The sequence below is a fragment of the Oncorhynchus clarkii genome, chromosome 20, assembly GCF_045791955.1.
Source record: "Oncorhynchus clarkii lewisi isolate Uvic-CL-2024 chromosome 20, UVic_Ocla_1.0, whole genome shotgun sequence".
Taxonomy (NCBI): Eukaryota; Metazoa; Chordata; class Actinopteri; order Salmoniformes; family Salmonidae; genus Oncorhynchus; species Oncorhynchus clarkii.
Genome location: NC_092166.1, coordinates 65,306,999 through 65,323,000, shown reverse-complemented (window position 1 = coordinate 65,323,000; position 16,002 = coordinate 65,306,999). Strand labels below are relative to the sequence as shown.

The 16,002-nt window shown below is 45.4% G+C and overlaps 1 protein-coding gene across 1 annotated transcript in view; it reads left to right on the top strand.

The window, feature by feature from the left end:
- LOC139376737 (transformation/transcription domain-associated protein) overlaps positions 1 to 16,002 on the top strand; it is an 82,032-nt gene that overhangs the window by 25,735 nt on the left and 40,295 nt on the right. The window contains exons 38-54 of the mRNA XM_071119627.1: positions 105 to 371; positions 706 to 912; positions 1,649 to 1,807; positions 1,921 to 2,088; positions 2,601 to 2,711; positions 3,603 to 3,749; positions 4,676 to 4,889; positions 5,076 to 5,204; positions 5,886 to 6,035; positions 9,662 to 9,724; positions 10,770 to 10,969; positions 11,279 to 11,400; positions 12,387 to 12,600; positions 13,124 to 13,303; positions 13,691 to 13,837; positions 14,200 to 14,319; positions 15,395 to 15,685. Of these exons, the coding sequence (XP_070975728.1) occupies positions 105 to 371; positions 706 to 912; positions 1,649 to 1,807; positions 1,921 to 2,088; positions 2,601 to 2,711; positions 3,603 to 3,749; positions 4,676 to 4,889; positions 5,076 to 5,204; positions 5,886 to 6,035; positions 9,662 to 9,724; positions 10,770 to 10,969; positions 11,279 to 11,400; positions 12,387 to 12,600; positions 13,124 to 13,303; positions 13,691 to 13,837; positions 14,200 to 14,319; positions 15,395 to 15,685 (2,889 nt within the window). The remainder of the gene's footprint in view (positions 1 to 104; positions 372 to 705; positions 913 to 1,648; positions 1,808 to 1,920; positions 2,089 to 2,600; positions 2,712 to 3,602; positions 3,750 to 4,675; positions 4,890 to 5,075; positions 5,205 to 5,885; positions 6,036 to 9,661; positions 9,725 to 10,769; positions 10,970 to 11,278; positions 11,401 to 12,386; positions 12,601 to 13,123; positions 13,304 to 13,690; positions 13,838 to 14,199; positions 14,320 to 15,394; positions 15,686 to 16,002) is intronic.

Genomic DNA, 16,002 nt, shown 5'->3' with positions numbered 1-16,002 from the left:
AAATACCTATAGAATGTACATATTCTCCTTGCCCTTCTCTCTGTGGGGAGAAATGTCTTGAAGGACAAGAAATATGTAATACATCCATCTTCTCTCTCTCATAGGTCCTGGATCCAGAAAAGCAGGCAGACCTCCTAGATTCCCTCCGTATCTACCTTCTCCAGTTCTCTACTCTCCTGGTGGAGCACGCCCCCCACCACATCCACGACAACAACAAGTCCCGGAACAGCAAGCTGCGGCGCCTCATGACCTTCGCCTGGCCATGCCTGCTGCCCAAGGCCTGTGTTGACCCTGCCTGCAAGTACAGCGGCCACCTGCTCCTGGCACACATCATCGCCAAGTTCGCCATCCACAAGAAGATCGTACTGCAGGTTACTTTACTTTTTAAAATATAGTTGGAATTTTCTGTGAAATAGCTTGTAATTAATATATTGTGGCAGGTTGTTGCCATCGATTATCAGCTCTTCTGTCTTGTCCACATTGATGTGGGGGGCACTTGACCGGCACCATTCTTGGAGGTTGCTGGCCTGTTTTTAGGCTGCATAATCCAATTTACAAAGGATAGCCGCTCACTGATTTACATAGCCGCTCACTGATTTACATAGCCGCTCACTGATTTACATAGCCGCTCACTGATTTATGCCCTCAAAAGTACCGTTTTACATTTGACATGATCACATTTCTTCCACCTGTGCGTGTATCTAGGTGTTCCATAGCCTGCTGAAGGCCCACACTATGGAGGCCAGGGCTATCGTCCGCCAGGCTATGGCCATCTTGACCCCGGCTGTGCCAGCCCGCATGGAGGACGGACACCAGATGCTGACCCACTGGACACGCAAGATCATCGTGGAGGAGGGACACACCGTCCCTCAACTGGTCCATATACTGCACCTTATCGTCCAGCACTTCAGAGTGCGTAACAAACGCACACACACACATCCTAGCACGCAGGGTGGATTTTTCTGTATCATTCTACTTTATAGAATCTACTAATTCTATGGGTTTCCCCCCCTTGTGCTTCCTACACGCTTCATCATGATCCCAGCCAGCTGTTCAGAACTGTAGACTGACGCCTGGTCAAGTTCATTGTAGATTGATCTGTGGCACTTTGACACACTGCTCTCTGACCGAGACCGCTCATCTCATCATCATTACCCTGGAGAGATGAGTCTGTCACGATGGACATGTGCCTAGAGTAGTGTGCATGTGATGATCTCTGACAGTGTAAACTGCACTCGGACAGGAAGCTCATCTCACTCTCTGCAGTGTGTATGCATGTAGACAGGGCTTAGCTGTGCTTTCTGTCTGGGGTTGAAGTCCCTGTCACCCATCAGAGATAATCACTCCATCTGAACAGCTCTAATCATCTCTGACAATGCTGACAGCACTCCCGATAGGAGTGTCATAGAGGCACCCTCTTCAGAGCGTCTGTGTGTGCCTTTGTGCTTGACCCTTTGGGGTTTGAGTGTGTTCTCTGGCTAAGTATAGGCCTAATAAGTGTGTGGGCTTTGTCACAGAGTTTAAATCGATGAGTCCCAAGCATACCTGTGTAGCTTAGATGAACACACACGCACGGTATCTCCCCTGTCCCACTGTTTTCTTCCATGTGGTGTCTAACCACACACGCACCCCCCCCCCCTGTCCCCAGGTGTACTACCCGGTGCGTCACCACCTGGTGCAGCACATGATCAGTGCCATGCAGCGTCTGGGCTTCACCCCCAGTGTGACTATTGAACAGAGGAAGCTGGCTGTGGACCTGGCTGAGGTTGTCATCAAGTGGGAACTACAGAGGATCAAAGACGCACTGGTACGTGTGCAGACCCATTTAATAGGATAGAACACGTTAATTGTTTAACCTACGATACTCTTCCTTTTACAACTGTAGAAAGTAGATTTTGATATTTGAATTACTTTTCCTAGCCGGAGGCGGAGGGGGCCGACCAAGGTGGTAGTGGAGAGGGGACCAGTGCAGGCGGTACTGGGGGGGTGAAGAGAGGCCTCTCCATGGACTCTGCTGCCGGACAGGACGTCAAGAGGTTCCGTACCGCCACTGGAGCTGTCGCTGCGGTAACACCGCCCAGCACAAGTGTACGTATCAGGAGGGAACAGATTATTTTCTCCAGTCACATGGTCAGGAAACCCTGATGGGTCTAGGTAACAGCTCCACCATGCCTTCAGATTGCCTAGGTGGAATATGCATGTGTTTGGCCTCACCCTGTCCCATGTGTGTGTAGGTGTTTGGCCTCACCCTGTCCCATGTGTGTGTGTGTGTAGGTGTTTGGCCTCACCCTGTCCCATGTGTGTGTGTGTAGGTGTTTGGCCTCACCCTGTCCCATGTGTGTGTGTAGGTGTTTGGCCTCACCCTGTCCCATGTGTGTGTGTAGGTGTTTGGCCTCACCCTGTCCCATGTGTGTGTGTAGGTGTTTGGCCTCACCCTGTCCCATGTGTGTGTGTAGGTGTTTGGCCTCACCCTGTCCCATGTGTGTGTGTGTGTGTAGGTGTTTGGCCTCACCCTGTCCCATGTGTGTGTAGGTGTTTGGCCTCACCCTGTCCCATGTGTGTGTAGGTGTTTGGCCTCACCCTGTCCCATGTGTGTGTAGGTGTTTGGCCGCAGTACATCCATGCCGGTAACAGAGACTCTCCTCACCAAGCCAGTGGAGAAACAACACACAGACACCGTGGTCAACTTCCTCATCCGCATCGCCTGCCAGGTAACACCTTTGTCATGATCACCTTGCTTACACAGTGCACCAGGTACCCCCCCCGGGTCACTGCGTCACAGTCAGCAGGCCTTGGTAGCAGCAGCAGATGTTCACCCCTGGACTTGCAGAGGGACATGTCCTTGGTTCTGGATCTGTGGGCTTTACCTGAAATAGAACTGGGAAAGAATGTCACCACCTCCTCTGGGCACCATTGTACATAATTGCCATGTGTAGCAGTCTCTGAATGTGCTTCATTTTTACTTATATTACAATTGTCTGACACTGAAACAGCTGCTGCTTTTTCTCCATTTTGTTTCACAAGACCCGGGGACCCTTAATTAACCTCTGTCTATTTTCAATGGAAGACGATAATGATGATTGTTACTTTCCCCAAGAAAAACAAGGTTGCTCAAACAGAAGTGGAACTAACAAAGTCACTGATGAACAAACAAACAAAGTGGGGTTTTAGGAGGGTTATGAAATACACTCATGGGAGTGTCCACTGTAAGTTGATTAGCAAAAACAACCGGGACCTGACAGACACCCACAATGAGCGTGCACTAAGAGCCAAACGAAGGAAAAACCTACACCAAACTTAAAGACAGGAAGCAAACAAAAAGGAGGAGCAAAATGATGTAGACAGGGAAGATCTTTCTAGAAATCAAACAGGGAGAGCCAACTAAAGGTGTTGACCCTCCACATCTCTCTAGGCAACTGGAGCACTGGGCCAGCCACTCTTAATTAGCACCTGGGCCAGCACAGGTCAAACCCCTTCCCATTAACAAGATGGCAACCAGCACAGGTGTAACGTATACTGACTAACTAGGTGACACCAATCTGTCTAACCTCTAAACATAAATGGAAAAACCTGTACTATGATGATTATGATGTGTCCTCCAGGTCAATGACAGTGCCAACGTGGCGGGGTCTCCAGGTGAGCTCCTGTCCCGTCGCTGTGTAAGCCTGATGAAGACTGCCCTCCGCCCTGACATGTGGCCCAGAGCTGAGCTCAAACTACAGTGGTTTGACAAACTCCTCATGACTGTGGTAAGGCTTCACAGAAATCTCTGCTTCTGGCTTTCTAGTTGTTGATTTTGGTTTCACATTGAGGTTTTACTTCTCTTCCGGTCAAAATTGCTTTATCATGCCTCCCAGAAATGATTTGTAATACTCAAAACATACATGCATCAGCTCAAATCCACCATGTAGAGCTGTGTTTTCAATGAGTGAGTAACTGAAGTATGTTCTTGCCAAGTTTCCTCCTGGGATTTGGCCTTCAGTCAGTTGTTTTCCTCAGCTCCTAAGTTTGTCTTCCTATTTTAATTCCTTTGTCCCTTATCACTTCCCTGTCATTATTTGAAGCAGCAGCCTCACTCAGTGTAGCAGAGATAACTAATCCACCCGGACTGACTTGACTGTCCCATCCTCCACTCCTCCTCCCTATTCATAACCTTGTCTTAGGAAGCTTTTCTGAGGGCAACCCCAAATGTCTGACAATGATTGTTTTTCTCTCTGTGGGTCACTGCAGCCCCCCTCAAACCGAGCCCTAACCTTACCTGGGGGGTGGGACTGAACAGTACATCTCCAGCAGTCTTATCCAGACCAATGAACAACGCTGTAAATCAGATTGCCCTTTCTCATCTCATTGTACTGCCATGTCAGTCATTAAAGGGACAGTGGGAGAGGGCATCACACACACCTCTATCTGAAACACACCAGAGACTAGGCCTTATTCTGTTCCTGCAGCGCTGAATCAATACCTTTTAACTTAGACCAGAGCCTTATCAACCGAGTCACCTTGTTCATTATTACACATTAGACCAAATGGTCTGCTCCTAATCATCTTTCTATCTCTCTTCTCTCCTCCCTCTCTACTAGATGGAGTGAAATTGACAGCACTCCAAAAGGATTGATGAATTAACCTGCACTCACATTCTATTTCTCTCCACCTCTCCCTCTCTTCCCTCCTCCAGGAGCAGCCAGCCCAGGCTAACTTCTCTAACATCTGTACTGGCCTGGAGATCCTGTGCTTCCTGCTGACGGTACTCCAGTCCCCAGCCATCCTTACCCACTTCAAGCCCCTCCAGAGGGGCATTGCTGCCTGCATGACTTGCGGCAACACCAAAGTCCTGCGGGCCGTCCACTCCCTGCTATCCAGACTGATGAGCGTATTCCCCACCGAGCCCAGTGAGTCCCAGCTTTATTAGTAGATCCCAGGCCGGTGTCTGCTGTGACATACTTTTAGGAGTTTTCCTGTGACCCAAAAAGAATCCGCTGCAGACACGCCTATTTGGGAAACTGCGTTTTGAGTCAATAAGCCAAACTTCATTCTACTATAATCAAATATGTTGCCTTTTTCTGTCCCTCTCCTAGGCACGTCAACTGTGGCGTCTAAGTATGAGGAGTTGGAGTGTCTGTATGCAGCGGTGGGGAAAGTAATCTACGAGGGCCTCACCAACTATGAAAAGGCCACCAGTAGTGCTAACCCAACACAGCTGTTTGGTAAGACACCTACCAGAACCAAGACACACTTTTACTGTCTCTGTCGGTCTCTTATTCTCCCTTGCACCCATTCACTCAATCATTCATGCTCTCTCAGGCGCGCCTGCACACACCATCTCTCCATCCAGTAATTAGAGGAGCAGGTGTCGTTTAAATCTAAAGCAGTGGTCTATGCTGGGTGGGTTAACAGCTCGTTTGGTTAAATGAACGGTGCAGCACAGGTCAGTCAGTCTGTGGAGGTAAAGCCAGATTTTTCTCTTTCACTACTTCTAATATCAGGTTTAAACCTGATGTCAGAAGTTTTTCTGAAAAGCTTATTTTTCATGCATGAGAATAAAGTCTCAATTTACATGGAGGTGGCATTATTTATTTAAGTGGCACAAAGTGAGATGGCTATTGGAGAACACTCTAAAGGTAACGCTATTTGATACCGTTTCCCGAAATGGCAAAAGTGGTCAATAACTGCTTTCATACCCTGTCCTCTCCTTGAGGGGTTGTGTTACACACACACTGCTGGTATGATGCATGTCTCGCCAACGGTGACATTTTAACATTCGTCTCCCCTCTACAGGAGACCGCATGCCTTTTCTGTAATTTGGTTCGATTTCCTCCAAAAATGTCTTTAGTGTGTGTGTGGGAGACAGTGGCAGTGTCTCGAATGTATTTTTCTCTCTCTCCCAGGTACGTTGATGATTCTGAAGTCGGCTTGTAGTTACAACTCCAGCTACATTGACAGGCTCATCTCTGTGTTCATGCGCTCGCTGCAGAAGATGGTCCGAGAACACCTCAGTCCCCAGCAGGCCACCCCCGGGCCCACCGAGGCCAGCACAGGTTGGGATTACACACACTCGCACGCATTCAGAGACACTAACACACAGGGCTCCCGACTAACTTCCCCCTCGTGGCACTGGAGCTATTTACTTTTTCAGTTGGTGGCACCAGCCCATCATTTGGTCACACCTACATTTTGCCGCAGTGTCACGCAATACATTTTTTCCCCGTAATCCTCTCATAAATTATTCACGGTGCTAAAAATGTTTCATCTAACATGTCCAACTTAAAGCAGTGATTGTCATGGATTTTTGGTTGACAATAGGCTATTGTTTCTATATACACTGAGTGTACAAAACATTAGGAACACTTGCTATTTCCATGACAGACTATCCAGGTGAAAGCTATGCTACCTTATTGGTGTCTCATGTTAAATCTGCTTAAATCAGTGTAGATGAAGGGGAGGAGATGGGTTAAAGAAGGATTTTTAAGGCTTGAGACATGGATTGTGTATGTGTGCCATTCAGAGGGTGAGTGGACAAGACCAAAGATTTAAGTGCCTTTTAGAATGGAGTATGGTAGTAGGTGCCATGCGCCCCGGTTTGAAAAGTCGATCTGCAACGCTGCTTGGTTATCACGCTCAGCAGTTTCCCATGTGTATCACTAATGGTCCACCACCAAAAGGACATCCAGTCAACTTGACAACTGTGGGAAGCATTGGAGTCAACATGGGCCAGCATCCCTGTGGAATGCTTTCAACACCTTGCAGAGTCCATGCCCCAATGAATTGAGGCTGTTCTGAGGGCAAAAGGGGGGTGTGCAACTCTATATTAGGAAGGTGTTCTTAATGTTTTGTACACTGAGTTTGAAGTGATTAGAAGTGATTTTTTTTATTTTGTTAAATAGATTCATTTGCATACCCACTAATATCACATGCAGTAGGCCAACTGGTGGCCTGCAGGTGATTTTAAATTATCACTTTTTTTATTTAATTGATTTATATTTGGACATAAAATACTAAACACCAGCAAATCAGCTCCAAATGGTTTTAATTTTAGAAGTCTTTTTTACAGGATTCCCACACATAATAGAGATGCAGTGCCTTCAGAAAGTGTTCACACCCCTTGACTTTTTACACATTTTCTTAAAATGAAGAAAAAAAATATTTAAATGTATTTATTTGTAAAAAAAACAACAAAAGAATGTCGGCGATCTCCACAAAGTACTCCGTCATGTAAAAGTGGAAGAAAAATGTAAACATTTGTAAAGAAAAATATGGCTGAAAAACACTATCATTGATTAGATAAGTATTCAACCCCCTGAGTCAATAAATGTATTTTCAAGTCTTTGCCATAGATTTTCAAGTTGATATAAGTCAAAACTGTAACTAGGCTACTCTGGAACATTCAATGTCGTCTTGGTAAGCAACTGCAGTGTATATTTGGCCATGTGGTTATTGTTTTGCTAAAAGGTGAATTTGTCTGTTGGAAAGCAGACTGAACCAGGTTTTCCTCTAGGATTTTGCCTGCGCTTAGCTCTATTCTGTGTCTTTTACCATAAACTCCCTAGTCCTTGTCGATGACAAGCATACGCATAACATGATGCAGCCAACACCATGCTTGAAAATAGGAAGAGTGGTACTCAGTAACATGTTGTTGGATTTGTCCCAAACATAACGCTTTGTATTTAGGACATAAACTTAATTTCTTTGCCACTTTTTTTGTAGTTTTACTTGAGGGCCTTATTGCAAACCGGGTGCAATATTTGTGTTCTGTACAGGCTTCCTCCTTCACTCTGTCAATTGGGTTAGTATAGTGGAGTAACTAAAATGTTGTTGATCCATCCTCTGTTTTCTCCTTTCCCGGCCATTAAACTAACTGTTTTAGTCCTCATTGGCCTTATGGTGAAATCCCTGAGCGGTTTCTTTCCTCTCCGGCAACTGAGTTAAGGACACCTGTGTCTTTGTAGTGACTGGGTGTATGCATACATCATCCAAAGTGTAATTAATAACTTCACCATGCTCAAAGGGATCTTCAATATCTGCTTTTTTATGTTTTACCCTTTTACCAATAGGTGCCCTTTGCGAGACATTGGTAAACCTCCCTGGTCTTTGTGGTTGAATCTGTGTTTGAAATTCACTGCTCAACTAAAGGGACCTTACAGATCATTGAATGTGTGGGGTACTGAGATGAGGAAGTAATTAAAAAATCATGTTAAACGCGATTGCAGGTAGTGAGTCCATGCAACGTATTCTGTGACTTGTTAAGCACATGTTTATTCCTGAACTTATTTAGGCTTCCAATGACAAAGGGGTTGAATACTTATTGACTGATGACCTTTACGCTTTTCATTTTTAATTCATTCAAAAATAACCCTAATTCCACTTTGACAATACGGGGTATTGTGTGTGTAGGCCAGTGACAATCTCAATTTAATCCATTTTAAATTCACTCTAACTAGGAGTTGGAACCAAAATTATTTTCGAATTTCGTTCCGAACGGAAGCATTTTTTTCCCAGTTCCGACCAGCAAAACAAACTTCGGAACCGTTAAAAAAATAATAATGTTTTGTTCCTTTTTAAACTTCTGACATTACTTCACCAATGGATAGAGCTTGCCCACTCCTTAGCAAGCTGCTATGTACATGCGTTGGACGGACAAGTCTAGTGTAGGGTTGGACATACGACTGAAATTTTGCGGGTGAGGAGAAGGCTGGGCATGAAGCGCTGGGCATCTTGCTATGACATGCATTATCTGTGTTAGGCCTACAGTTATACCAACAGAGGAGTTGCTTTTATTGCTTTTATGGAGGAACTTTTAATGTTTTTACACTTCAAAGAGTTTGCTTAGAGTTTGACCAGAGCTAGCCCTTGACCATGACTCTGTTACATTACACATAATGCTGACTAAGTTTAGGAGCTAGATTTAAATATGAACTTGTCTTGCGTTTTTGTACTTAGAAAAAAAATAAGTCATGAACACAAAATAATGTTAACTGGTTACCATGCTTTTAAAAAAACTTTTGGTTATTTTTGCTGAACCGGTTCCAACCCCTGCCTGTAACACTACAACATGTGGAAAAAGTCAAGGGGTGTGAATACTTTCTGAAGGCACTTTTATATGTGATCTATACAAATGTTAGCAGATTAGAAATGATGTTTTAGCCAAATATATATGTTTTGACTTCTTGCGGTCAACTTTCAGTCTACAAAGTATCTGTAAATATTTTCCGGTCCTCAGACCATTCTCTTCAGAAAAGGTTGTCCCGCGGCTGAATCTAGTTGATGATGCCTGCTGTTGGCTAATTCATTTGGGACTAATTCACCTCTTAAGGAAGTGGAAATTAAAAAAACATTTGCTAGATTACTAAATAAATATAATATGGCTGCTAGTTAGCTGTGTAATTGATTTAATATAACAGTAAATTAATTGTCCCAACAACAAAAGATAGCCTACCCAGTGACTTATATAGGCACTGACTCACAAAACTGCAGAATGCACTCGCGCATGCATCTTAAAACCGTAAAGAAACTTTAGTTTTGAAACGGTGCCAATCACTCGATATTGAGAAATACATGTTATACCTACAGCAAGCTGGGATCCTCTATCCAACAAACATTGTGCTTTCAAAACAATTTTACAGTTTGAAATGTTGCGCAATCAGAACACATTTTTCTCTCCCTCTAGAGCGCACAGGAGGGAGAGGGAGTGAGAGTGGCTCGCTCATCACAGCAGCCGCCAGCGAAACAGGTACAGGGGCAGATCAGACACGTTCATTGTAGGAATCAGGATAACTCCCTATTTTTCAAACAGAGTTTTGAATGAGATGCGACCATTTTCAACATTTTAACTCGCATAGCCAAGTCAATGGGACTTAAAATGCAACTAAATGGTTGTACTCTGGAGCCTTAACACACACACACTCACCTTTTACCACATACTCAGGCCCACCAGTCCCAGGTCTCCCAGTAGACGTGTTACCCAGCGCCAGCAGCCCAGGTGGGATGGCATCCGGTTACTTCTTACACTGCCTGGCTCTCTGCTCCATTTCCTCCAGTCATCAGCCATTATTGCTCTCCCAGTACTATAATACAGTCTTCCCTAGTTAGCCTTCATCAAACAGGGGTGACATTTCAGCTGGCTGACCTTAGCACCCCCTGGAAACAGTTGGAATTCCTTGTGTGTGACACTGAGATGAGTGTGTAGCAGTCGAATCACAATGTGTGTGTGTTCCGGACACCTCCAGAAACCCCTCAGAACCCAGAGCTCAGATATCCCCCTACCTCGGGTCTGTTTGGCCCATACAGAAGAGGGAGTGAATGGCTGGAAGGTCAAGGTGAATGGCTGGAAGGTCTGGCAGATCCACTGGGATGATAGAGGTCTCACTGGGAATCTACCACGGCTCTGATTCCCCTCCTGGGTTGTAGATGCAGTGAGATGCCTCTGGCTGAGACAGACTTGTTTACCTTGCACCGTTTCTCCAAAGGTTAGATGGTCCTCCTGTTTAGTGTTTTCTGCATGTTCAGTCTTGCAGTGTTTGTGTGGCCACTGGGTGCTGCTGCAGTGAGACTGCATTTACTCTTGGTCATAGCCAATGAGCCTAAGCCAAGCACCTCTATCCCTGCTCTTCCTAAGACCGGTAATGACAGTGAGATGTTATCAGGCTTTTTAAATGGATCTCTAATGACCTGTATGTTCACTGTCAAAGAACACAAACACACTATTTTACACACTGTAGTGAATGCAGTTAAGTGAATTGACATTCTATGTCATGACCTCTAACCTCTCCCCACAGTGACTAGCGAACTAGTGATGCTGTCTCTGGACCTGGTAAAGAGTCGTCTGTCCGTCATGTCCATTGAGATGAGGAAGAACTTCATCCAAGTCATCCTCACGTCGCTCATCGAGAAGTCGCCTGACGCCAAGATCCTCCGCGCCATCGTCAAGATCGTGGAGGAGTGGGTTAAGAACAACTCCCCCATGGCAGCAAACCAGGTGAGAGGACCATTTTTCATCACGTTTCCCTGTTGGCCGTTTAACAAACACTGAAAACCCAGGACATGCACTGCTAATGATCTGTGTAAGAACAACTAGCCAGCAAAGCAATCTGGGAACCAGGAAACACAAATCTACACAGGTGTCTTTGCTCTGAGTCCAGCAGAGACAATGAGGGGGGAGCGAGGACCAAAGGTACTACACACTCCCCCCTTCAGATGCACTAAAGATAAATGAACTGAATCAATTTGCTCTCTCTCTCTCTCTCTCTCTCTCTCTCTCTCTCTCTCTCGCATCCTCCATCCACAGATGCCCAATCTTCGTGAGAAGTCCATTCTGCTGGTGAAGATGATGACCTATATAGAGAAGCGTTTCCCTGATGACCTTGAGTTAAACGCCCAATTTCTGGACCTCGTTAATTACGTTTACAGGTAATTACCCCCATTAATCACCTGGATGAGTATGCACGGCAAACATACTCGGCGCCGCTACGCTATTTCACCCATCGATTGGGGGGGGGGGGGCGTAGAGAAAGGCAGGAGAGAGTCGGGTGCAGAGAGAGGAGTATGCCAGGTCACCGCCACAAACCATTCATCCATTGAGCAGGAGGGACAGAGGTTGGGGATAGGGTAGACAGAATGATGGGGGTTGGATTTGAGGGTCTTCCATTGACAGGGCACATGGTGTGAGGGAGAGATGGGAGGGTGGCAGAGGGGTGAGGCAGCCAAGCGAAAGGCGACTGACTCCTCAGCCCACTGCTATTCAGCCTGGCTGGGCCTCTAACCACAAATACCACGCCCCCGTTCCTCTCCTCCAGTCATCAAGACTGCCCCATCCATTTTCCCATTCTGCCTGTCCACAGACGATCTGCTCTGTAAGTCACGTAACTTTGAACAAGCTGTAAAACTATGATTGACGCATCACCGTCCACATAGCATCTGCTCCACAACGACATCTCTGAATAAGTAGATGGTTTAGTAGCTTCAGTATAATACACTCACTGCTGAGACATTACTCTTCCTCTCTTTTAAATACTCTAGAGGCCCATTCACCAGGGCTGTGGAATGATCTAGAAATGATTGCATAGCTTATTACACAGCATTTAATGTGGGATGTTAACCGTTTTACTATTCCGCTAGGATTATCATTAAAGATAAGGTGATCCGTTTTTAAACATTAAGTTAAAGTAACTGTCTGCATCCTATGCTGTTTCACTTCAATGACCTTCATTGCTTCTTCACTAATTGCTATGATGCTTTTAGCTCCTTTTGTATCTTAATTGTTATGAAGGAGCTTGCTCTGAAATGCATTAGCATTAATAACTGTATAAGAAAAATTAATTGCAGTTGTAAACCATTTTCAATTAGATATAAAGAATGGTTACATAGATGCATTTCAACCCTCTTTGTCCAATCAGGGACGAGAGTCTCTCAGGAAGTGACATCACGTCGAAGTTGGAGCCGGCCTTTCTGTCGGGTCTGCGTTGCGCCCAGCCTCTGATCAGGGCTAAGTTCTTTGAGGTGTTTGACCTCTCCATGAAGAGACGTGTCTACGAGAGGCTACTCTACATCTGCTGCTCTCAGAACTGGGAGGCCATGAGCAGCCACTTCTGGATCAAACAATGCATAGAGGTAAGGAGATGTACTGGGACGAGGGGTCAAGTCATGACTGTTTTGATGTCAGTTGAGACATTTGAGAGCTTGGGACTATACGGTTACCTGCATTTTTGTCAATGTAGTTGACAGCCTTGTTCTCTGTTTTCAGTGTACTCTAAATACCCCCAATTCATGTTAAGTTCAAAAGAACACCAGATAAAAATTGAAACCAATGAGGGTTCGCAACTTTAAAGCCAATTATCTCCATTTTCTTTTTACAGGTAGAACCTTATTGTCCCAAGCTCTCCGTGTTTCTGAATACTCCAGTTAGGACTAAGTCCTTTGAAGAGGTTTCTGATTTGAGCTTTGAAATCTAACTATGTCCTGCCTGTTTTAGCACAAATAATTATTGTATACAGTGGTATGTGATGTAGCTTGTCCATAATGTCTTTACAGACGGCCTTTTTTGTGAAGTGTCTCCATAATGCTTCAGACCCCCTAGAAACTGTTACCCTGAATTTCTGTGATCTTTTTTTCTGTGTCACTTTCTCTCTGTTAGCTGCTGCTGGCGGTGTGTGAGCGTAACAGCATCATCGGGACCAGCTGCCAGGGCTCCATGCTCCCATCCATCACAAACGTCATCAATCTGGCCGACAGCCACGACCGTGCCGCCTTCGCCATGGCAACCCACATCAAGCAAGAGCCCAGAGAGAGGGAGAACAGCGAGACCAAGGAGGAGGTGAGGATGCCACGCAACAGGAGTGAGGGTCACACGGACACACTCTCTAAGAGACGTGTTGACACACACACACAAATACCCATTATCCCATTGTGTGTTTGTTATTGGGGAGGAATAACATCTAGTTCTCCCTCTTTGTTGACCTGCATTTCCTGCTGCAGCAAACTGTTTCCCCCACAGATTTGATGCAGTATTCATAGCAGTATTTATATAACAGTCAATATTTTCTGTTTACCTTTCCTCCCCATCTCATTATGATCATCTCTCCAAGGGGAAAGACTAAGTGCTTTTGCATATATTACAACAAATGACTAAATGCATCCCCCACCTCTTCTGTTCTTCCTTTCCGCAATCTTCTTCTACTCTCTCCCCCTCTCTCTCCTCCAGGATGTGGAGATCGACATAGAGCTAGCCCCAGGGGACCAGACAGCCATCCCCAAGAACAAGGAGCAGGCAGAGAAAGACACAGGCAACCAGCTGCACATGCTCACCAACCGCCACGACAAGTTCCTCGATTCCCTTAGAGAGGTCAAGGTGAGTTATGACACCAACATTTGCCCTTTTAGTTCAAATCAACCCTCCCCGCCCTCACTGTCAAGTTCATGCTTTTAGCAAAAAATACTTTGGCTTTGAGCACACATTCTACATTTGATCGATTATATAGATGAACCTTAAGGAACAAGATTTGGAAGGTGATAAGTTGACCCCTGAACCTTTATCTTGTAGGTTGTTCCACAGGAAAGTAGCCACAAAATCCTGTGGTATTTCCTGCACAACCTTTAATGTGGGATTTTTGCTGAATGATTCCTGTAGGGCTGTTTTGTAAGAGCGAGATGTCAACCCCTTATTGTCATTTTGTCTGATGCTGACCTGTGTTGTCATTGTGTCTGTGTCAGACGGGGGCGCTGCTGAATGCCCTGGTCCAGCTGTGTCACATCTCCACCCCCTTGGCTGAGAAGACTTGGGTACAGCTGTTCCCTCGACTGTGGAAGATCCTCTCTGACCGACAGCAACACGTAAGCACTGCCAGGTCAACGTGCATTAACATGTCTTGTACTTCCAGGTCATAAGTTTGGCACTAGATGGCCAGGCTACAATGGACTGTAAATTCAATGTGCTCACAACTGGATTGGGGCCTGTTCAAAAGGGGGCAACATTCTGCAATGTTTAGGTGGAAGAAATCATGTCCACTCCATAGAAATAGATGAACTATTGTAATAGTAATTATTTTCCAATGTCTATTCATGGTGTTTCTATATGCAATGTTGATATGAGCTATTTATACCTTCTGTGCAAGTTTACAGGTCAAAACCCTGGTTGTCATGCCGTGATAGAGGTCAAAGGCTAGGGCGTGACTCATTGTCTGTCATCATTATTTACCTGGACAGGGCCGACACGGGTCACAGGCTCTGGTCTGACCTGACTGGTCAGCACCACACTCTGAGACACACAGATACTGAGACGTGCGCTCTCTCTAAGACAAACACACACCTCAGCTCCGTGACGTTGGTTAGCAGACAGTCAGCCTGACCTTGGCTCTGCCAGTTCTTCCTTAAAACATGCAATTTCCTCTTAATGAGGAACCATTCATTTATGCAGAATATGTAAGAAGAAATAACATACTGAGTTTAATGAACCAGATGCCTCCAGTATTAAGAGGCTCATTTAAGGGCTCCTGATTTGAAGTGATTTGAGCTATTAACTTTCTGAGACGCGTTGGAAATAGAACTAGACGTCTTAATGATGTTTGTCACTCACAGACGGACATGGATGAACACTTAAATAGGATGCGTATTTAGGCTGATGATTATCTGGTTCTAAATATCTTCATGTGGTTTTAGGGTACTGACTGCTGGAGGAAAAATCTATTCAAAGCATTTAAATAGTGATTATTTTTGCTGAAGCTGTCTCTTAGATGATTATTCTGTGGTTGCTAGTGTGGTGGCGTCCAATTAGTTCTAGCTTGTTTTCAGTGGTGCATAATATTGCATGCTTTTGGCCATAGAAACGCATTCTCTGTCCTCTTAACCTTGACTCTCCTTCCCCTCCTTTCCTCTCCCCAACCATCCTCCCACATCACCTCCCTCCCAGGCCCTGTCAGGTGAGATGAGTCCTTTCCTGTGCAGTGGGAGCCACCAGGCTCAGAGGGACTGCCAGCCCAGTGCCCTCAACTGCTTCGTGGAGGCAATGTCCCAGTGTGTGCCCCCTATCCCCATCAGGCCCTGTGTGTTGAAGTACCTGGGGAAGACTCACAATCTGTGGCTGCGCTCCACTCTGATGCTGGAACAGCAGGCCTTTGAGAAGGGCCTCAGCCTTCACAGCAAGCCCAAACAGAGCACCAACGAGTTCTACGAACAGGAGAGCATCACTCCACCACAACAGGTACAGGTTTACAGACGTCATCGTGTTCACTTTCAGTTCTATTAAATGAGTACATGGTTAGCTTGGTAACTTTTTTTCTTCATTCATTGCCTTTGTGTACTGTCCATTCATTAAATGGGTATGGCTACTTGACAGGCACTGCATCCTGACTAGGGATGTAACGATTCATTGATACGATATGGAATCCAGTTCAAATGTTTAAGATGCAAGTGCTTCGGTCCACAAAACTCCAAACCGATTAAAATGTAGCATGAACCGGTTCCCTTGTAAGACAACTTGTGCAATAGTCAATCAGGCTTTATTAGTTGGAAGACAAC